Source organism: Haematobia irritans, chromosome 5 (assembly GCF_050003625.1).
Source record: "Haematobia irritans isolate KBUSLIRL chromosome 5, ASM5000362v1, whole genome shotgun sequence".
NCBI classification, from domain to species: domain Eukaryota; kingdom Metazoa; phylum Arthropoda; class Insecta; order Diptera; family Muscidae; genus Haematobia; species Haematobia irritans.
The window spans coordinates 133,209,040-133,233,446 of NC_134401.1; the positions used below are offsets into that span (position 1 = coordinate 133,209,040).

At 28.3% G+C, this 24,407-nt stretch overlaps 2 protein-coding genes across 5 annotated transcripts in view; one reads left to right on the top strand and one right to left on the bottom strand.

Moving 5' to 3' along the window:
* LOC142239019 (uncharacterized) overlaps positions 1–17,714 on the top strand; it is a 57,204-nt gene extending 39,490 nt beyond the window's left edge. For 3 of the 4 annotated variants that reach the window (XM_075310786.1, XM_075310785.1, XM_075310787.1), the window contains 2 exons: positions 12,803–13,102; positions 17,129–17,714. In XM_075310786.1, the coding sequence (XP_075166901.1) occupies positions 12,803–13,102; positions 17,129–17,338 (510 nt within the window). In that variant the 3' untranslated portion in view covers positions 17,339–17,714. Of the gene's footprint in view, positions 1–12,545; positions 12,744–12,802; positions 13,103–17,128 lie in introns of those variants that run through there. The other variant, XM_075310784.1, reaches the window with a different exon arrangement.
* Positions 17,254–18,740, bottom strand: Rad51D (Rad51 recombinase D). Its single transcript, XM_075310783.1, has 2 exons — positions 17,716–18,740; positions 17,254–17,645 (listed from the first exon to the last, which is right to left on the bottom strand). The coding sequence occupies exons 1-2, from the start codon at positions 18,647–18,649 to the stop codon at positions 17,368–17,370; spliced, it is 1,212 nt and encodes a 403-aa protein (XP_075166898.1). The 5' UTR covers positions 18,650–18,740; the 3' UTR covers positions 17,254–17,367.
* Positions 18,741–24,407: the final 5,667 nt, after the last annotated feature.

Below are 24,407 nucleotides of genomic sequence, written 5' to 3' on the forward strand. Positions count from 1 at the left end.
AAGAAATAAAATTTTGCAAAAAATTTTCTATAGAAATAAAATTTTGACCAAATTGTCTACCTAAATAAAATATTGACAAAATTTTGTAAGGAAATGAAATTTTGACAAAATTGTCTATAGAAATAAATTTTGAACAAATTTTCTACCTAAATAAAATATTGACAAAATTTTGTAAAGAAATTAAATTTTGACAAAATAGTCTATAGAAATAAAATTTTGACAAAATTGTCTATAGAAATAAAATTCTGACAATTTTTTTTATTAAAATATAATTTTGACCAAATCTTTTATAAAAGTAAAAGTGTTGACAAAAATTTTTATAGAAATAAAATTTTGGCAAAATTTTCTAAAGAAATAAAATTTTGGCAAAATTTTCTAAAGAAATAAAATTGTGCAAAAATTTTCTATAGAAATAAAATTTTGCAAAATTTTCTACAGAAATAAAAAAATTTCTATAGAAATAAAATTGTGGGAAAATTTTCTATGGAATTAAAAAAAAATCATAGAAATAAAATTTTGAGAAGATTTCTTTTAGAAAAATTAAAAAAAAAAATCAATAGAAAAATTAAAAAAAAAAATCTTTAGAAAAAAATAATTTGCATTAAAATAAAATTTTTGTAAAAGATTCTGTAAAAAAATAAAATTTTTACCAAATCTTTTATAAAAGTGAAAGTGTTGACAAAACTTTTTATGGAAATAAAATTTTGTCAAAATTTTCTATAGAAATAAAATGTTGGCAAAATTTTCTATAAAAGTAAAATTTTGTCAAAATTTTCTATAGAAATAAAATTTTAAGACAAATTTTCATAGAAATAAAATTTTGAGAAGATTTCCTTTAAAAAAATTAAAAAAAAAAATCTATAGAAATTAAATTTTGACAAAATTTCCCTCAGAAAAAAAAATAAATTTGCATAGAAATAAAATTTTTATAAAATTTTCTATACATACGAAATTTTGATAAAATATTCTACTAAAATTATATTTTGACCAAACTTTCTATAGGAACCAAAAAAATAACATTTTTACAAATTCTTCTAGAAATTTAATTTTGACAAAATTTTCTATAGAAATAAAATTTTCTAAAGAAATAAAATTTTGTCAAAATTTTCTATAAAAGTAAAATTTTATCAAAATTTTCTTAGAAATAAAAGTTTGAGAAGATTTCCTTTTAAAAAAATTAAAAAAATATCTATTGAAAATAAATTTTGACAAAATTTCCCTTAGAAAAAAAATTAATTTGCATAGAAATAAAATTTTTATAAAATTTTCTGTAAAAAATAAAATTTTTACCAAATTTTCAATAGATACGAAATTTTGATAAAATATTCTACTAAAATTATAGTTTGACCAAACTTTCTATAGGAACAAAAAAATAAAATTTTTACGATATCTTCTATAAAAATTTAATTTTGACAAAATTTTCTATAGAAATAAAATTTTGCAATTTTTTTTTGCAAAAACAAAGTTTTGTATAGAAATAAAACTTTGACAAAATTTTCTATAGAAATAAAATTTAAAAAAAAATTTCTATAGAAATAAAATTTTGTGAAAATTTCTATAGAAATAAAGTTTTGCAATAATTTTCTGTAGAAATAAAATTTTGACAAAATTTTCTATAGAAATAAAATTTTGACAAAATAAAATTTTGACAAAATTTTCTATAGAAATAAAATTTTGACAACATTTTCTACAGAGATAAAATTTGTACAAAAGTTTCTATAGAAATAAAATTTTCTATAGAAATAAAATTTTGGCAAAATTTTCTATAGAAGTAAAATTTTGGGAAAATTTTCTATAGAAACAAAATGATAAAATAATTTCTTTTAGAAAAATTTAATTTCTATAGATTTTTTTTTCTTTTAGAAAAATTTAATTTCTATAGATTTTTTTTTTAAATCTATAGAAGTTAAATTTTGACTAAATTTCCTTTAATAATTTGTATGCAAATAAAATTTTTATAAAATTTTCTGTAAAAAATAAAATGTTGATCAAATTTTCTGTAGATACGAAATATTGATAAAAATTCTATACAAATAAGATTTTGACCAAACTTTCTATACACATAGTAGACATAATTTTCTAGAAATAAAATTTTGAGAAAATTTTCTATAGAAATTTTGAGAAAATCTTCAATAGAAATAACATTTTGCAAAAATTGTCTATAGAAATAAAATGTTGCAAAAATTTGCTATAGAAATACAATTTTGACAATATTTTCTACCGAAATAAAATATTGACAAAATTTTGTAAAGAAATTTGGTATAGATATAAAATTTTGACAACATTTTCTATAGAAATAAAATTTTAAGAGAATTTCTATAGAACTAAAATTTTAAGAAAATTTTTCATAGAAATAAAATTTTGAGAAAATTTCCTTTAGAAAAAATATTAAAAGAAATTTATAGAATTTAAACTTTGACAAAATTTCCTTAAAAAAAATATAATTTGTATGCAAATAAATTTTTTATAAAATTTTCTGTAAAAAATAAAATATTGACCAAATTTTTTGTAGATACGAAATTTTGATAAAATATTCTACACAAATAAGATTTTGACTAAACTTTCTATAGAAACAAAAAAAAAAAATAAAATTTTTACAAACTTTTCTATAGAAATAAAATTTTGATACAATTTTCTATAGAAATAAAATTTTTACAAAATTTTCTATAGAAATAAAATTTTGAAAAAATTTTCCATAGAAATAAAATTTTGAGAACATTTTCTATAGAAATACAATTTTGAGAAAATCTTCAATAGAAATAAAATTTTCTATAGAAATAAAATCTTGCAAAAATTTAGTATAGAAAAATTTAAAAAAAAATCTATAAAAATAAAATTGTGACTAAATTTTCTTCAAAAAAAATTTTAATTTGTTTAGAAATAAAATTTTAATAAAATTTTCTATAAAAAATAAAATTTTGACCAAATTTTCTATAGATACAAAATTTTGATAAAATCATCCTATAAAAAAATTGACCAAACTTTCTATAGAAACAAAATTCTGACAATTTTTATTTAGAAATAAAATGTTGGCAAAATCTTCTATTGAAATTTAATTTTGACAAAATTTTCTATAGAAATAAAATTTTTACAAAATTTTCTATAGAAATAAAATTTTTACAAAATTTTCTATAGAAATAAAATTTTGACAAAATTTTCTATAGAAATAAAATGTTGACAAAATTTTCTATAGAAATAAAATGTTGACAAATTTTTCTATAGAAATAAAATTTTGACAAAATTTTCTATAGAAATAAAATTTTGACAACATTTTCTATAGAAATAAAATTCTTACAAAAAGAATCACCAAGCATTGTAATACTAACAGTATTATGGCAATTCCCACGATTGCAGAAAATTCCATATTATATCCCTAGAGAAAAAATTCTCGGGTAATTACTCTATATCTCGGAATGAAACTACTACGTTTAAATATCCATATCTTGACTAAACGTAGAAGACAATATAAATAATATAAGCGTTCATAGCCCCTCAACTTGAAATATCTCTATGTTCAACATTTATTTTCTAACTCGACAAAATACCTAAACAAAGATAAAGATAAATAATTGTGATGCAGCATCAAATGATATGCCATGGATTAGGCAATGATATGATGGGTGGTCAAATGGGATTTTATTACATACGGATAAAAAAATGCAACAGTTTTAAAAATTTGAACGATTTCAAATCTTGGAAGTAGGAGGTGGAGTTAAAAATCGTTGACAAAACTTAAAAAAGAAAACTTTGCTCCTCTTTGTTGCATAGAATAGGGTGAAAAGGGACATTTATGATAGAAGTGGACACAGGACTTAATTTTGGCGGCCCAAGTGCTAATTAATAATTTCACTCTAAATGTTATTTTTGGACGGTGAACATGTAACATGTTTGTCACAGTCATGTTATTTTCTCGGACGGATATTATGTATCTGATTTCGACAACGATTCTATATTGTTTTCTCCCCGTTTGCTCATGGTGATCATATTCCTTCTCTGCGGGTGGCCCGAAGCAAGATATTTTTCTACGATTGTGAAATAATTTTAGTGTTTCTCACTAATTTGGACAATATATGCCATAACTATAGAAATGATTTTTCATATTGATGGCAAAATTTTCTATAGAAATAAAATTTTAACAAAATTTTTTATAAAAATAAAATCTTGACAAAATGTTCTATAAAAATAAAATGTTGACACAATATTCTATAGAAATAAAATTTTGACAACATTTTCTATAGTAATAAAATTATGACAAAATTTTCTATAGAAATAAAATTTTGACAAAATTTTCTATAGAAATAAAATTATGACAAAATTTTCTATAGAAATAAAATTTTGCCAAAATTTTCTATAGAAATAAAATTTTGACAAAAATTTCTATAGAGATAAAATTTTAATATAATTCTTTATAGAAACAAAATTTTAAGAAAAATTTCTAAAAAAGTAACATTTTGACAAAAATTTCTATAAAAATAAAATTTTGACAAAATGTTCTATAAAAATAAAATTTTGACAAAATTTTCTATAAAAACCAAAATTTTGAAAATATTTTCTACAAAAATAAAATTTTGACAACATTTTCTACAGTAAAAAAATTTCCCAAAATTTTTGTATAAAATTAAAAGTTTGACAAAAATTTTTACAGCAATAAAATATTGACACAATTTTCTATAGAAACAAGAAACAAATATAAAATTTTTACTAAAATAAAATTTTGACAAAATATTCTATAGAAATAAAATTTTGACAAAATATTCTCTAGAAATAAAATTTTGACAAAATATTCTATAGAAATAAAATTTTGACAAAATATTCTATAGAAATAAAATTTTGACAAAATTTTCTATAGAAATAAAATTTTGACAAAATTTTCTATAGAAATAAAATTTTGACAAAATTTTCTATAGAAATAAAATATTAACAAAATTTTTTATAAAAACAAAATCTTGACAAAATGTTCTATAAAAATAAAATGTTGACACAATTTTCTATAAAAAAACAACAGTTTGACAACATTTTCTAAAAAAATTAAATTTTTGACAAAATTTTGTATAGAAATAAAATTTTAACAAAATTTTCTATAGAAATAAAATTTTGAAAAAATTTTCTATAAAAATAAAATTTTGACATAAATTTCCATATAAATAAATTGTTTACATAATTTTCTATAGAAATAAGATTTTGACAAAATTTTCCATAAAACTAAAATTTTGACAAAATTTTCTATAGAAATAAAAATTTTGCAAAAATTTTCTATAGAAATAAATTTTTGAAAAAATTTTCTATAGTAATAAATTTTTGCAAACATTTTCTATAGTAATAAAATTTTGGAAAAATTTTCTATAGAAATAAAATTTTGCAAAAATTTTCTATAGAAATAAAGTTTTGCAAAAAATTTCTATAGAAATAAACTTTTGACAAAATTTTCTATAGAAATAAAATTTTGACAAAATTTTCTATAGAAATAAAATTTTGACAAAATTTTCTATAGAAATAAAATTTTAACAAAACTTTTTATAAAAATCAAATCTTGACAAAATGTTCTATAAAAATAAATTTTGATACAATTTTCTATAAAAAACAACATTTTGACATTTTCTAAAAAAAAAAATAAATTTTTGACAAAATTTTGTATAGAAATAAAATTTTGAAAAAATGTTCTATAAAAATAAAATTTTGACATAATTTTCCATATAAATAAATTGTTTACATAATTTTCTATAGAAATAAAATTTTGACAAAATTTTCCATAAAACTAAAATTTTGACAAAATTTTCTATAGAAATAAAATTTTCACAACATTTTCTATAGAAATAAAATTTTCACAACATTTTATATAGAAATAAAATTTTGAAAAAATTTTCTATAAAAATAAAATTTTGACATAATTTTCTATAGAATAATTTTTTTACATAATTTTCTATAGAAATAAAATTTTGACAAAATTTTCCACAAAACTAAAATTTTGACAAAATTTTCCATAAAACTAAAATTTTGACAAAATTTTCTATAGAAATAAAAATTTTGCAAAAATTTTCTATAGAAATAAATTTTTGCAAAAATTTTCTATTGTAATAAAATTTTGGGAAAATTTTCTATAGAAATAAAATTTTGCAAAAATTTTCTATAGAAATAAAATTTTGAGAAAATTTTCTATAGAAATAAAATTTTGAGAAAATTTTCTATAGAAATAAAATTTTGACAAAAATTTTTTATAGAAATAAAATTTTGACTAAACTTTCTATAGAAACAAAAAAAATTTACAAAATTTTCTATAGAAATAAAAATTTCAGAAAATTTTCTATTGAAATTAAATTTTAGCAAGATTTTCTATAGAAGTAAAATTTTGAATAATTCTTTATAGAAATAAAATTTGACAAAATTTTCTATAGAAATAAAATGTTGACAAAATTTTCTATAGAAATAAAATTTTGACAAAATTTTCTATAGAAATAAAATTTTGACAAAATTTTCTATAGAAATAAAATTTTGACAAAATTTTCTATAGAAATAAAATTTTAACAAAATTTTTTATAAAAATAAAATCTTGACAAAATGTTCTATAAAAATTAAATGTTGACACAATTTTCTATAAAAGAAAAAACAAAATTTTGACAAAATTTTCTAAAAAAATAAATTTTTGACAAATCTTTGTATAGAAATAAAATTGTAACAAAATTTTCTATAGAAATAAAATTTTGAATAATTATTTATAGAAATAAAATTTGACAAAATTTTCTATAGAAATAAGATTTTGACAAAATTTTCTATAGAAATAAAATTTTAACAAAATGTTCTATAGAAATAAAATTTTGAGAAAATTTTCCATAGAAATAAAATTTTGCAAAAATTTTCTATAGTAATAAAATTTTGCTAAAATTTTCTATAGAAATAAAATTTTCTATAGTAATACAATTTTGACAAAATTTTCGATTAAATAAATTTTTAACAAAATTTTCTATAGAAATAAAATTTTGCAAAATAAGATTTTTTAGAAACTACAAAAAACAAATTGTCCAAATCGGTCTAAATTTAAATATACGTATTCTTTTACAATAGTTTGTAAATTTGATATTATGTAATTTTAGTATCTTTTGGCTTCGAAAAGAAACTTGCAAACTTAGAGGAAAACACTTCAGCTTCAAAAGTTGCAGAATTATTACAAAATTTACAACGTGATAGTGCCATCTGAATGTGTACGAATGCGACCTCAGGAAACCTAGTTGAAGCCATAGTAATAAGTCGAAGAACAGGTTAACAAATCCAAAATGCTAATCACAGTCAATATGACTGAAAATTATGTAGATTTAATTTGTGTCGGTGCAATAAATAAATCTATCATGAATATAAAATTTTATGTAAAATCGATTTTTACAGATTACAATTTGTCGCCAATAGGCCGCTAACCGAGCATCAGTAAACAATTGCTATTGAATCATTTTCTGTAGACCGTTTCATTAACAAGGGCATATAACATTTCTAAAATACCACAAATGAACAATGCTTTGCAATTGATAATATTCATACAAAGAATAATTATTTCATAAAACAAAGGTATTGGAAATTGTATACAAAATTTAAAATTTTTTTTAAATATATGTTACAATTAATTACTATTAATAATTATGAGATGATTTTTATATCACATAGCATTCTTTGTCAATCACAAAATTCATAGATTTTTAAACTAAATTTTCTTCAATTACCCCAAATTCTAGTATCAATCAAAAATTTGGATTTTTTTTAGGATTTGGATGAAATTTTCGGGGTGGTCATGAATTAACATCCTTTTCGTTCTACAACGCTTAGTTTGGGAGATATGAGCTAAAAATATTTTTCATATAAAAATTAACATTTTTTTTCAGGATTTGGATGCATTTTCCATTTCGCTCTAGGACGCATATTTAAGGAGATATGGCCAAAAGAAGTTTTTCATATTAAAATTTGATTTTCTTTGGGATTTGTATGGAGTTGTCAAATTAACGTCACAAATTAACGCCCTTTTGGCTTTCCTAGTTTTGGAGATATGGCCAAAAGAAGTTTTTCATATAAAATTTGATTTTTTTTTTTTTCATATAAAAATGTCGGATTTTTCAGGATTTGCATGGTATTTTCTATTTTTTTGGGGTGGACACGAATTAATTTCCTTTTTGCTCTAAGGCGCTCAGTTTAAAAGATATGAGCAAAAGTAGTTTTTATATACAAATTTTATTTTTTTTTTTTTTTTGTTGGAACTTTAAATTTGTAGGGATTTGGATGGAATTTTTCTATTTTTTGGGGATGGATGGATTTTCGATTTCTTGGTGGTGGTCTTGAATTAACCTCCAATCTACGATGTTCAGTTTAGGAGATATGAGAAAAATAAGTTTTTCACAAAAAAATTTCAATTTAGATGGAATTTTTGATTTTTGGTGGTGGTCACGAATTAACCTCCTTCTCGATCTACAACGCTCAGTTTAGGAGATATGAGAAAAAGGAATTTTTCATATAAAAATTTCATTTTTTCAGGATTTGGATGGAATTTTAAATTTGGTGATAGTCAAGAGTCAGCCTCTTTTTCGCTTTACGACGCTTAGTTTAGGAGATATTAGCAATAGAAATTTTTCTTATAAAAAATTTAAATTTTTTCAAGATTTCTCGATTTTTTGGACGTAGTCTCGAATGAACCTCCTTTTCGCTCTACGACGCTTAGTGTAGAAGATAGGAGCAATAGAAGTTTTTCACATAAAAATTTCAAATTTGGATGGAATTGTCGATTTTTTAAAGGTGGTCACGAATTAACTTCCTTCTCCATCTACGACGTTCAGTTTAGGAGATATCAGCAAAAGAAATTTTTCATATAAAAATTCGATATTTCAGGATTTGGACGGAATTTTCGATGTTTTTGGGGTGGCCACAATTTAACCTCCTTTTCGCTCTACGAAGGTAGTTTAGGATAGTTTGCGATTTTTTGAAGTGGTCGCGAATTAACATCCTTTTCGGTCTACCACTCTTAGTTTAGGAGATATGTACAACAATTTGTTTTATATGAGGAAAAGAAGATTTTCATATAAAAGACGTCGTCGGACGAAAAGGAGATTAATTCGAATGTTGTCCGCGTTATGCATCTTACAGACTATACGTTTTTCCGGACGGAATGCCTGTGTTTGTAAAGAATCTTACAGTATGTCCAATTGATACGACAATTCGTTGATGACTAAATAAGCGGTAAATGCGTTACCGAACCAATAAATATGCAGCAGTATCGATTATGCCTCGGACTTATAATGTGGCCAATATATGGGATATGTTCGACATGACCACTGTCGACCACTTATAGTCTGCAAGGCGCATTAGACTTTGGTTGGTTGTAAATTAGGGTTATCACCTGGGAAAAACCCCGGGATTTCGGGACGGGATTAATACGGAATCCCGGGATTTTTTATTTTGAATCCCGGATTTTTTCGGCATCCCGAAAAACTAATTCCAGTTTGTTAAATATGTGGGTTTTTAATATTATTTATTAATAAATTGGGGTCTTCATTCAGTATAACTGGCCTTAGATTTCATACCCTACACCTTGAGTAAGAATTTATTATACATGAGGTATACTATTAAACTAAATTGGTTTTATGTACAAACATTTTTGGCGCTGTAGATTGATTTTACTTAAAATATTTAAAAAATCCCGAAAATTTCGGGATCCCAAAAAAATCCGCGGATCCTGGGATTCTATATTTTGAAATACCGAATCCCGGGATATAAAAAAATGCCATTCAAAAAATTGCACATCTGGTTTGTGCTTCTACCATAGACCAATTAAGGTATGGACATCTCAAGTGAATTCCCATGGTTTTGTTTATTTGCAGTGCGTAGTCATTCCACTCAATTCATAGACCAATTAAAATAGAGACATACCTTGATAATTCACCATGGTGTTGTTTATTTGCAGTGCGCAGTCATTCCACTCAATTCATAGACCAAGAATATATAGAAACATACCTCGATAATTCACCATGGTTTTGTTCATTTGCAGTGCGCAGTCATTCCACTCAATTGCGCAGTCAAGTGACTCAATTTCTTTTTGGAAAACGAGAATTACCGTTCAAATCAGTCAATTTGCATTACAAAAAAGGTGTGGATGTATAGAATTTTACATGTTTTTCCAATATTTGGTGTTTCAGCAAAAGAACAAACGAAAGAAAACAAATTAAAGCCAAATTTAAAAATCACTCAATTGCAGACGAAAAAGAGCCATCTACGTTGTGCAGACAAACTACAGCGCTGTGAATTCACTTTCGTTGTCTATACCTTCCTTGGTCTATGAAACTACAGCGCTATGAATTCACTTGAGATGTCTATTAGAGGTGTGCGCGTGAGGGAGTTTTCACGCACGCTCACGCACGCTCACAAATTCAAAATGTCATTCACGCACGATCACGCACGCCTGTTTTAGAATTGCTCACACTCACGCACGCTCACGAATGAATTCGTAACATTCACGCACGATCACGCACGCCCGTTTTTGAATTGCTCACACTCACGCACGCTCACGAATGAATTCGTAACATTCACGCACGATCACGCACGCCCGTTTTGGAATTGCTCACACTCACGCACGCTCACGAATGAATTCGTAACATTCACGCACGAAGGTTTTTATTGATTCACGCTCACTTACGTTCACGAACCAAAATCCTGCAAAGATAAACACTCACGATTGCAGAATAGTGACTACCGCACGCTCACGACGGGATATATCAACTCACGCACGTTCACGAACAACAAACTTATTCACGCACACTCACGATTCGAAAAAAACTACTCACGCACGTTCACGAACAATGAAACGTACTTCCACACACTCACGATTCATAAAAAAACTATTCACGCACGCTCACGATGTAAAATGCAACTCACGCCCGTTCACGACTATTATACTTACGAAACAAACGAAAAAATGTAATTCACGAATGAGTACGAACTTAAAAACTTACTCACTCTCGCTCGTGATACAAATGAGCTACCCACACAAATTCGCCAAAATATTTCTAATTAAAAACGTACTCAATTAAAAAATTAACAGATACAATTAACATTTTAATCAAATCAAAATATAAATTCAATTAAAATTTGGATTGATTTTGGCCGAAAAACTTAATTAATTTTTAATTGAGGCAATCAATGATTTATAGTGTTATTGTTTACTTATTTTATTTTTTATTATATTACAATTACATATATTATAATTATACTATATAGAATTATTTTTTTTACATCTAAGCCAAACTTTAATGAACCAATGAAACCAATTATTTCCGAAAATTATTAATTTTTTATTTGGAAGTATGTTTTCAATTTAAAAATGTAAAAATGTTCAATCATTATTATATCCTTCACCACTACTGTGGTACAGGGTATAATAAGTTTGTGCATTTGTATGTAACGCCAAGAAGGAAAAGTCTGAGACCCATCGTTTAGTATACCGATCGTCTTAGAATTAAATTCTGAGTCGATTTAGCGATGTCCGTCTGTCTGTCTGTCCGTCTGTCTGTCTGTTGGTGTATTTTTGTGTGCAAAGTACAGCTCGCAGTTTTAGTCCGATTGTCCTAAAATTTGGTATAGGGTCCTGTTTCGGCTCAAAGACGATCCCTATTGATTTTGGAAAAAATCGGTTCAGATTTAGATATAGCTGCCATATGTATTTTTCACCGATCTGGTCATAATTGGCGTGTATATCAACCGATCTTCCTCAAATTCCGTACATCCGAATATTTTATGAGTCTCGAAAAACTTGCCAAATATCAGCCAAATCGGTTCAGATTTAGATATAGCTCCCATATATAGCTTTCGCCCGATTTACACTTATTTTCCCACAGAGGCCAATTTTTTGCTCCGATTTAGTTGAAATTTTGCATAGGGAGTAGAATTAGCATTGTAACTATGCGTGCCAAATTTGGTTGAAATCGGTTCAGATTTAGATATAGCTCCCATATATAGCTTTCGCCCGATATGAACTTATATGGCCCCAGAAGCCAGAGTTTTACCCCACTTTGCTTAACATTTTGCACAAGAAGAACGTGCATTTCATCGTGAACGTGAATTTTTCGTGAATGTGAGTCTCTTCGTGAGCGTGAATTTTCTCGTGAGCGTGAATTTTTCGTGAACGTGAATTTTTTCGTGAACGTGAATGTCATCGTGAGTGTGAAGTTTTCGTGAATGGGAATTTCTTCGTGAACGTGAATTTCTTCGTGAGCGTGAATTTTGTCGTGAGCGTGATTTTGACAGAAATTTACTCACGCACATTCACGAACAGAATTTGATGTTCACGCACGATCACGCACGACACATTTTTGTTCAGTCCCATTCACGCACATTCACGTGATTTGGTCAAAATTTCATTCACGAACCACGTGACTCACGCGTGAATCACGCGTGTCACGAAAATTTCGTGTCACGCGCACACCTCTAATGTCTATACCTTCCTTGGTCTATGCTTCTACCTTAAAAATGTACCCTGCAGGAGCTGCACAAAGCAGTTATCGATAACACGATAACAACCTTCAACTTGATAAGTGATAAACAAAAACAAACAGCTGTAAACAAAAAAAAAATATTGATAGATCATAAAAATTTGGATAATTATTATAATGTTATCGCTAGTTGCTGATTATAGTGATTCTTCTCCGTCATCTTCCGACAGTGAAGTGGATGTCTCTGATGAAGATGAAAAGTTACAAACCAAACTGCCAATAAAACAACCTGTAATAATTACGACAAACATACATTCACTCACTAATCTATGTAATTATTTCACTTTTAGCCCAAACCATTATTGCCCAGTGCCAGTGCATTGCTTAGCTCTACCAGTAAACCCTCTACAGGAATTGTATTCAATAATCCATTTTTGGAAGCTGAACGAGCAGAAATTAATAAGCTTCAGAAACATGTGCAAATGGTGGAATCCGAGGAACATCTAACACAGAAAAATGGTCGAAAGATATGTTGGAACAATCGCAAAGGACGTTGTCGATTTGGTAACAAATGTAAATATGCCCATGATTCGGACTTGGTTGCTGGCGATGACGATAATAACGAGGGAGAGGAACATCCCAAGGAAGAGGTAGGAATGCGTTGGATCAAAGTGAGATAGTAGGACGCGGGTCCTCTATATTTGTGTCAATTTAGTAGTGAGTATGCCCGCCTTGCCTACACAGGATTGTGGGTTCAAACCAGGGATTGAAAATGCAGTATTATAATACTTTTTATTCTGGTCCGTACCGTAGTACACCCCCGAATGATTTGGTACCTTTTCTGTATACTTTTTGAGCCGAAATCAGATTTATGGAACAATAGTTTTGACAAAATATATTAATATTTGAAAGTCTTTAACAAACTTATTTGATAATGGTCTTATACAAATTTAGCAAAACACACAAGTTCATGCGGGAAGAAAATCTCGATTTTGTAAAAGCCAGTATCACAAAAAAAGTTTTCAAATTTTTTTCTATAGAAAATTTTGTCAAAATTTCATTTTATTTGTTGTCAAAATTTTACTTCTATAGAAAATATTGTCAAACTTTTATTTCTATAGAAAGTTTTGTCAAAATTTTATTTCTATAGAAAAATTTGTCAAAATTTTATTTCTATAGAAAATTTTGTCAAAATTTTATTTCTATAGAAAATTATTACAAAAATTTTATTTCTATAAAAAGTTTTGACAAAATTTCATATCTATAGAAAAATTTGTCAAGATTAAAAAAAAAATTTTATCTAAAGAAAATTTTGTGAAAATTTTATTCCTATCAAAAAAATTTTACCAAAAATTTATTTCTATACAAAATTTTACCAAATTTTTATACCTATAGAAAATTTTTACCAAAATTTTATTTCTATAAAAAGTTTTACCAAAATTTCATATCTATAAACAATTTTTATTCTATTTGTCAAAATTTTATTTCTATAGAAAATTTTGTCAATATTTTATATCTATAGAAAATTTTACAAAAATTTCATATCTTTATAAAATTTTGTCAAGATTTAATTTTTATATAAAATTTTGCTAAAATTTTTTTTCTATAGAAAATTTTGTCAACATTTTATTTCTATAGAAAATTTTGTCAAAATTTTATTTCCATAAAAAATTTTGTCAAAATTTTATATCTATAGACAATTTTTTGAACATTTTATTCCTATAAAAAAATTTTACCAAAATTTTATTTCTATAGGAAATTTTGTCAAAATTTTATTTCTATAGAAAATTTTGTCAAAATTTTATTTCTATAGAAAATTATTGCAAAAATTTTATTTCTATAAAAAGTTTTAACAAAATTTCAAATCTATAGAAAAATTTGTCAAGTTTTTTTTTATAGAAAATTTTGTCAAAATTTTATTTCTATAGAAAATTATTACAAAAATTTTATTTCTATAAAAAGTTTTAACAAAATTTCAAATCTATAGAAAAATTTGTCAAGTTTTTTTTTTTTGTTTGTAGAAAATTTTGTCAAAATTTTATATCTAAAGAAAATTTTGTGAAAATTTTATTCCCATCAAAAAATTTTTACCAAAATTTTATTTCTATAGAAAATTTTATCAAAATGTTATACCTATAGAAAATTTTACCAAAATTTTATACCTATAGAAAATTTTTACCAAAATTTTATTTCTATAGAAAATTTTACCAAAATTTTATTTCTATAAAAAGTTTTACCAAAATTTCATATCTATAAACAATTTTTATTCTATTTGTCAAAATTTTATTTCTATAGAAAATTTTGTCAATATTTTTGTACAATTCCGAGACGGCTTACACTGGAATGGACTGTATAGTTTAATAATCTCCCAGAATCGTAAGTCAGTATGAAAAACAGAAAGTAAATAAAAAGAGGCAGTTTCAGTATAAACGTTATAAAATTTAGGTTTATTGTGGATGGCGGCTGCTTACCAGTTTGACTGACAAAACACAAGTGAAGTATTGAAAATTCATTAGGCAGACATAATTAATTAGTACAAGTTAATTTAGAAAAGGACAAATATTTGAAAATAATTTGAGTGAAAACTTTCCCTGTGTGAAAGAGAAAGCTGCTAGTGTTACCACTATGTCAATAAATAAGCAGATATGAACTTAACTATCTAGGTGTAATTCATTTTAGCAATTCATAGATTCAATTAATCAATTCAATAATTGTTACACGATAAAAATTACTGTTGAACAGAGTTCAACAATTTTATATCTATAGAAAATTTTACAAAAATTTCATATCTGTATAAAATTTTGTCAAGATTTAATTTTTATATAAAATTTTGCCAAAATTTTATTTCTATAGAAAATTTTGTCAACATTTTATTTCTATAGAAAATTTTGTCAAAATTTTATTTCCATAAAACATTTTGTCAAAATTTTATATCTATAGAAAATTTTTTGAACATTTTATTCCTATAAAAAAATTTTACCAAAATTTTATTTCTATAGAAAATTTTGTCAAAATTTTATTTCTATAGAAAATTATTGCAAAAATTTTATTTCTATAAAAAGTTTTAACAAAATTTCAAATCTATAGAAAAATTTGTCAAGTTTTTTTTTATAGAAAATTTTGTCAAAATTTTATTTCTATAGAAAATTATTACAAAAATTTTATTTCTATAAAAAGTTTTAACAAAATTTCAAATCTATAGAAAAATTTGTCAAGGTTTTTTTTTTTGTAGAAAATTTTGTCAAAATTTTATATCTAAAGAAAATTTTGTGAAAATTTTATTCCTATCAAAAAAATTTTACCAAAATTTTATTTCTATAGAAAATTTTACCAAAATTTTATACCTATAGAAAATTTTTACCAAAATTTTATACTATAGAAAATTTTTACCAAAATTTTATTTCTATAGAAAATTTTATCAAAATTTTATTTCTATAAAAAGTTTTACCAAAATTTCATATTTTTAGAAAATTTCTATTCTATTTGTCAAAATTTTATTTCTATAGAAAATTTTGTCAAAATATTATTTCTATAAAAAATTTTGTCAACATTTTATTTCTATAGAACATTATTGATTTTATTCAAAATTTTATTGTTGATTTTTGTCAAAATTTTATTTCTATGGAAAATTTTGTCAAAATTTTATTTCTATAGAAAATTTTGACAAAATTTTATTTCTATTTGTGGAGTTTGTGAGGCTTGAGGTCATTTTGTAATAACACAAAATAAAATCTTAATTTTTATAGTGTTTTATATTTATTTTCTTTCCAATATTTCGAACACCATCGTTGTCCGTCTTCAGGGAAATTAAACTTGCTCGCCGCTACGTTTGAGTTTACACTCGTAAGTTGAAAGAAAATACAAATAAAAAATAAGATTTTATTTTTTTATTACAACATTACCTCCAACCTTACAAACTCCACAAATAATTATACTAAAAGGTCAACTATACAACAAAAAATTGTATTTCTATAAAAAATGTTGTCAACATTTTATTTCTATAGAACATTTTTTCTACAAAAAAGTAAAAAAAAATACAATTTTTGGTAGAATTCTTCCAACTGTGGTAAGCGGATATAAAACTAAAAAAATACTTAAAATGGAGGAGATGGCAAACAATATTTTATTTTCTTTAAAATTCTTTCTAAGGGAGTCCTGGACAGTAATCTTTTGTGGAAATGTAGTAAAAAGTACTTTTTCTCCCAAAAAATACCTTCTTGTACTTTCTTAAAAATTGTATTTTTCCATCCCTGGTTCAAACCCAGTTTCGACCAAACACCAAAAAGTTTTTCAGCGGTGGATTATCTGTAATGTTGGTGAAATTTCCGAGTGTTCCAAAGCCTCTCTAAGTGGTTTCACTACTATGTGGGACGTCGATCGGATATAAAAAGGAGGTCGCTCGTCATTGAGCTTAACATAGAATAGGGCAGTACTCAGTGATAAGAGAGAAGTTCACAATATAATGGACCGAATAGTCGGAGTCAGCCTGATCAGCACATAAATTGTCAAACTCGTTGTTATACCATCCTTGAATTTCTTCCCTATTAATGAGTACGCCAATATTTTGACCTCGAAAACAGTATTGTATTGGAAACAATAGAAGCTACTTTGTGGAATATTTTTTTTTTTCAATGCATGCATAAATGCATTCATTGAATCCTCTTTTTTATTTGCAGATATCATCAAAAACCCCTCCATCCGGAAATGCAACAATAGTTAAATCAGCTCAATTAAGCCATAATAATGCAAGTGCCTACCAAGCGCCAGAAACCACCGATTCAAAACTAAAGACACGAAAACGTCCAGGATTGGGGGATTCTATTGTTCCTGGTAAAAAAGTTCTAAAACAATATCAATCTTCAAAAACAAAAGTGACGAATTCATAAGATCACAAATATTCAACTCATCATCATTTCTAAACTACACCTTGATCGCAAATCCGAACTGTACAACATTTCCCTTGCCGCATACAAGAACTTTGCAATACTTTGAGAAGTCGTCTACTTGACCTCTTAATTTCTTGATCTTCATCCGACGACAAGTATTCCATGGATAAACGCAAACGAGGTTTTGATAGCCAAAAGTGACCCATAACTTGCCGATAGCTGAGATGATTTTTTACATCAACACCCATATCATCATCTTCGAGTATATCCGATATATCGTGGTCATCTTTGGCCAAAACAGAACCAGCTGTATATAATCAAATATTTTAATTTAGATTTAACAAAATGAAATAAACCTTAAATGTTATAAGTTTTACCCATGCTCAATTTCTTTTGATTCTCTTCTGATGAGGGAGTTGGTATAATCGAGAGATTAATGTATATCACAGCAATGTCATATTCATCACAAAGTCTGTGGACAATCTGGGATAGTCGAGATAACAAATATTTACCAGCCAAACGATTAGAATCGGCTTTCAGAAGAAACCATACGGCTGGCAATGAATCTATGATTATCATTTTAATACCAATTACATGGTCACTGCCTTTTCTCAATTCACCATAAAATGTCTCCAACATTTCCACTACACCTTGGGCTGATAAAACTCTTTCGACTTTAATTGCTTGCAAAATTCCAGCTACTATATCTGGCTTCAATTGCCGTTTAGTTAAGATTTGCTTAATCCGGCTTGCCGAAAAGTCAAGTTTTGTGTCTATGTATAACGCCTCCGTCTGATACAAATGTACAAAATTACATAGTAATGTCATGGCTAATTGTGTCTTTCCCACACCCGTTGGGCCACATATTTCCCAATTGATTTTACTTGTTAGGTGACTAGGGCCATGGGTACAAATGAGCTCATCGTTCTGAGATTTTCTGTCATGAACTTTTAAATTTGGCGCCAACATGTCATCAAGTGGTCCAATAAGAGTGGAATAACAGGGGCCATTGGTTTCAATTTCAAGTGATTTGGTTCCATCGAAGAAAGTAAAACTTAGTGTGGATCCCCTATGGTTTAGTTTTTCATATTTACTCCTCTGTTCTGCTAGAGTTATAGGAATTGGTCCGTATGTCTTTTTTAGTTCATTCCTAATTTTTTGTATTTGTGCAGCATTTAAATTGAGTATTTTCATTAATTTCTCAGGTTTTTCTTTAAGGAATTCCCCAACGAAATTGATATCGTGTCTGGCCAAGATACTGAGACAATATTCGGATAATTCCGTATTTTTTATTATTTGTAGCCTACTCATTTTGCGCCAACAATTCAAATGAGTTCCAGTTTGTTTACATTTTTGGCAAATCTTATGATAACATGATAGAACTACTAAAGGTATAACATCACAGTCAGCTGTGCACAGCCGAATACATCCAAATGTCAAAAAACATGTCTCGTTACTATTGGTTACATGGGTTATGCGCTTTACAGACAATCAGTTATTCCGGACGGAATATCGGTGTTTGTAAAGAATCTTACAGTGTGTCGGATCGGTACAACATATCGGCGATGACTAAATAATCGGTAAATGTGTTATCGATCCCATAAACATGAAGCAGTATCGATTATGCCTTCGGACTTAACTGATAATGTGCACAATATATGGGATATGTTCGACACGAGTACTGTCGTCCGGAATAACTGATAGTCTGTAAAGCGCATTACTATTGGTAACTGACATTAGAATGTAAACAAAACAAATTGAACATTTTTAATATCTTCTGTTTACTAACATTAAAATCCTGGGAATTTTTGTACCATGTAAAGGCCGGTACTCTGTTCGGTTTTCGCGTTGAAACTCCATACAAAACCAAAAAATGCGAAAAATTTGCGAAATTTTTTCCATTTGTGATACTTTGTTTTTTCGTGTTGAAAAACTGACGTTTATAGCACGGCGCCATTTGCAATGTGAATTAAGAAATAATTTATTTATTAAAAACTATTTGTGCTGGTTTATAAATCAAACACGGACCATATTTTTGTTCCGAAACTATACAAAGGATCAAAGGAATAGCAGATCAATTGCCCAAGGAAAAATAAAATGTTATTTTGTAAAAACAAGCAACAACCACCAACTTAATCCAATATCGCTCCCCGTAAAATAGCGCTCCAAGCTACCTAAAAAAAACGCCGCTTTCTATGTGCGAAGTAATGGTTTCCATAAAAATTTTTCGCAAGAATGAACAGAGTACCGGCCTTAAAGCGCATTACTCAACAAAACATTTTAAGGATTTTGATAAGATTAGGTATACTTTCGTACACTTGTGTTAATCCTTTTATAAAAGGTTGGCTGATAAGTCCCCGGTCTGACACATAGATGGCGTCGCTAGTATTAAATGCATTTTTTATATAGTCCCAACCTTCAAATGATTCGTGTCAAAATTTGACGTCTGTAAGTCAATTTGTTTGTGAGATAGAGCGTCTTTTGTTATGCAACTTTTGTTATTGTGAAAAAAATGGAAAAAAAGGAATTTCGTGTTTTGATAAAATACTGTTTTCTGAAGGGAAAAAATACGGTGGAAGCAAAAACTTGGCTTGATAATGAGTTTCCGGACTCTGCCCCAGGGAAATCAACAATAGGGCTGTTTTCTTTTAGCACTGGATACCCTAAGCCGTGAAGGTTTAAAAGAAAACAGAGTACTCGTTTATCCAGGACATCTCCAAAAATATGCAACACTGTCATCAGCTGTTCAAAAACAATCACAGAAAAGAATTGAAATCTTGCATTTTTAATGTATGAAATGCTCCTATTAGTTATAAATATTTACTGCTGCGATTATTTATGACACTATACCACTTTGAATTTCATGTTTTTCGATAAATTCGTCACAATAAAGAGCTATTGTGAATCGATGAAGCGTCACTTTATCAAAACACAATCTGGCAAGATCGGCGCGACTTGCACTGATGAGATGTTCTGGATAGAACACCAGTGCAACGATGTTCTGGATAGCCCATACAAATGTTGTATCCAGTGCAAAAAGAAAACAGCCCTAATAATTGATTGGTATGCAAAATTCAAGCGTGGTGAAATAAGCACGGAGGACGGTGAACGCAGTTGACGCTCGAAAGATGTGGTTACCGACGAAAACATAAAAAAAATGCACAAAATGATTTTGACCGTAAAATGAAGTTGATCGACATAGCAGAGGCCTTAAAGATATCAAGGGAACGTGTTGGTCATATCATTCCTCAATATTTGGATATGCGGAAGCTCTGTGCAAAATGGGTGCCACGCCAGCTCACATTTGACCAAAAACAACAACGTGTTGATGATTCTGAGCGGTGTTTGCAGCTGTTAACTCGTAATACATCCGAGTTTTCCGTCGATATGTGACAATGGATGAAACATGGCTCCATCACTACACTCCTGAGTGCAATCGACAGTCGGCTGAGTGGACAGCGACCGGTGAACCGTCTCCGAAGCGTGGAAAGACTCAAAAGTCCGCTGGCAAAGTAATGGCCTCTGTTTTTTGGGATGCGCATGGAATAATTTTTATCGATTATCTTGAGAAGGGAAAAACCATCAACAGTGACAATTATATGGCGTTATTGGAGCGTTTGAAGGTCGAAATCGCGGCAAAACGGCCCCATATGAAGAAGAAAAAAGTGTTGTTCCACCAAGACAACGCACCGTGCCACAAGTCATTGAGAAAGATGGCAAAAAGTCATGAATGAATTGCTCGCAGGGAAAAGATTTTGCTGCAATGAAGAGGTGATCGCCGAAACTGAGGCCTATTTTGAGGCAAACCGAAGGAGTAATACCAACATGATATACAAAAAATTGGAAGGTCGTTATAATCGTTGTATCGCTCTTGACGGGAACTATGCTGAATAATAAAAACGAATTTTGACAAAAAAATGTGTTTTGCTTTGTTAGACCGGGGACTTATCAGCCAACCTGTTACATACTCAGTACAAATTATTCGTGACTCACGACATTTTTCGTGAGTCACAACATTTCTAATCGTGAGTGTAATTTTCGAGCGTGAGTCCTACAAATAATATCGTGCGTGAGTGTGCATGAATAAGCCCAGTGGGAAATTTGAATCCAATGGATTTATCTTCAAAGGTATCCTGAAGAAAATATTGCACATAATGCGTTTTATACGCCTTGCATATTAGGGCTGTTTTATTTTTGCACTGGATATGCTAAGCCGTGAAGGACTAAAAAAAACAGAGTACTCGTTTATCCAGGACATCTAAAAAAATATGCAACACTGTCATCAGCTGTTTAAAAACAATCACAGAAAAGAAGTGAAATCTTGCATTTTTATTGTATGAAATGCTCCAATTAGTAATAAATATTTACTGCTGCGATTATTTATGACACTGTACCACTTTGAATTTCATGTTTTTCGAAAAATTAGTCACAATAAATTGCTATTGTGAAACAAAGAAGCATCACTTTATCAAAATACAATCTGGCAACGTCGGCGCGACTTGCACTGATGAGATGTTCTGGATAGAACACCAGTGCAACGATGTTCTGGATAGCTCATACAAATGTTACATCCAGTGCAAAAAGAAAACAGCCCTATTATAAGTTTATCCGGACGATAGTGGTCGTGTCGGACATATCCCATATATTGGTCACATTATAAGTTAAGTCTGAAGGCATAATCATTGCCCTGCAAGCATTTCAAAGTTCAATTTTGTTTTGCAACAGCCATTCTGAAAATGTTGTTGCATGCTAACAATACAGTTTTGCCATGTATTTCTTTTCGGAACAAAATGTAAACAATCGATAATAACATCTCGCGAAATTTTCACCAATACATTCCTTATGGGTAGCGGAAATTTCGTTAGAGGTACATACCTATCTAAGATATCTCAAGTCCATTCACAGAGCTGCAGTTCATCTGCATGTATTTTACTGGAATGCTTTTTAATTTTTGGCAAATCTTATGAAACATGATAGAACTACTAAAGGTATAACATCACAGTCAGCTGTGCACAGCCGAGTACATCCAAATGTCAAAAAAAAAATGTCTCGTTACTATTGGTTACATGGGTTATGCGCTTTACAGACTATCAGTTATTCCGGACGGAATGTCGGTGTTTGTAAAGAATCTTACAATGTGTCGGATCGGTACGACATGTCGGCGATGACTAAATAATCGGTAAATGGGTTATCGATCCCATAAACATGCAGCAGTATCGATTATGCCTTCGGACCTAACTGATAATGTGCACTATATATGGGATATGTTCGACACGAGTACTGTCGTCCGGAATAACTGATAGTCTGTAAAACGCATTACTATTGGTAACTGACATTAGAATGTAAACAAAACAAATTGAACATTTTTAATATCTTCTGTTTACTAACATTAAAATCCTGGGAATTTTTGTACCATGTTAAGCCCGGTACTATGTTCATTCTTGCGAAAAATTTTTATGGAAACCATTATTTCGCACATAGAAAGCGGCGTTTTTTAGGTAGCTTGGAGCGCTATTTTACAGGGAGCGATATTGGATTAAGTTGGTGGTTGTTGCTTGTTTTTACAAAATAACAATTTATTTTTCCTTGGGCAATTGATCTGCTATTCCTTTGATCCTTTGTATAGTTTCGGAACAAAAATATGGTCCGTGTTTGATTTATAAACCAGCACAAATAGTTTTTAATAAATAAATTATTTCTTAATTCACATTGCAAATGGCGCCGTGCTATAAACGTCAGTTTTTCAACACGAAAAAACAAAGTATCACAAATGGAAAAAATTTCGCAAATTTTTCGCATTTTTTGGTTTTGTATGGAGTTTCAACGCGAAAACCGAACAGAGTGAAACAAAAAAAAACAAAGCCGACAAAGTATCTTATTGCGCGTCAGAAACGGCTTTGTTTATCGACATATGTTTTTATGGGCCGTATACACGTAATGTTGAAAGTCATAAGATGGTACCAGAACAGTATGAATTAGGGCTGTCATTCGGGATCGATTTTTCGATTTTTATAAATCCCGGGATTTGTAAATACATTAAACCAATTTAGTTTAATTCACTTTTTTAACAAAAAAGAACATAAGAGTAAATTAAAAAACAATTTCACATTTGTATCATACTTAACCAAACAAGTCAAACAAAACAATATGAAAAAAAGAAAAAGAAAAATTTATGAAAAAAAATCGAAAAGCAAAATTTCATATCGCTATCTTATGCCCTTTACAGATTATCAGTTATTCCGGACGACAGTGCTCGTGTCGAACATATCCCATATATTGTGCACATTATCAGTTAAGCCCGAAGGCATAATCGATACTGCTGCATGTTTATGGGATCGATAACACATTTACCGATTATTTAGTCATCGCCGACAAGTCGTATCGATCCGACACATTGTAAGATTCTTTACAAACACCGACATTCCGTCCGGAATAACTGATAATCTGTAAAGCGCATTACTCAACAAAACATTTTAAGGATTTTGATACCAAGACAACGCATCGTGCCACAAGTCATTGAGAAAGATGGCAAAAAGTCATGAATTGGGCATCGAATTGCTTCCCCACCCGGATCCAGATTTGGCCCCCAGCGACTTTTTCTTGTTCTCAGACCTCAAAAGGATGCTCGCAGGGAAAAAATTTGGCTGCAATGAAGAGGTGATCGCCGAAACTGAGGCCTATATTGAGGCAAAACCGAAGGAGTACTACCAACATGATATACAAAAAATTGGAAGGTCGTTATAATCGTTGTATCGCTCTTGACGGGAACTATGTTGAATAATAAAAACGAATTTTGACAAAAAAAATGTGTTTTTCTTTGTTAGACCGGGGACGTATCAGCCAACCTGTTACATACTCAGTACAAATTATTCGTGACTCACGACATTTTTCGTGAGTCACAACATTTCTAATCGTGAGTATAATTTTCGAGCGTGAGTCCTACAAATAATATCGTGCGTGAGTGTGCATGAATAAGCCCAGTGGGAAATTTGTATCCAATGGATTTATCTCCAAAGATATCTAAGAAAATATTGCACATAATGCGTTTTATGCGCCTTGCAGATTATAA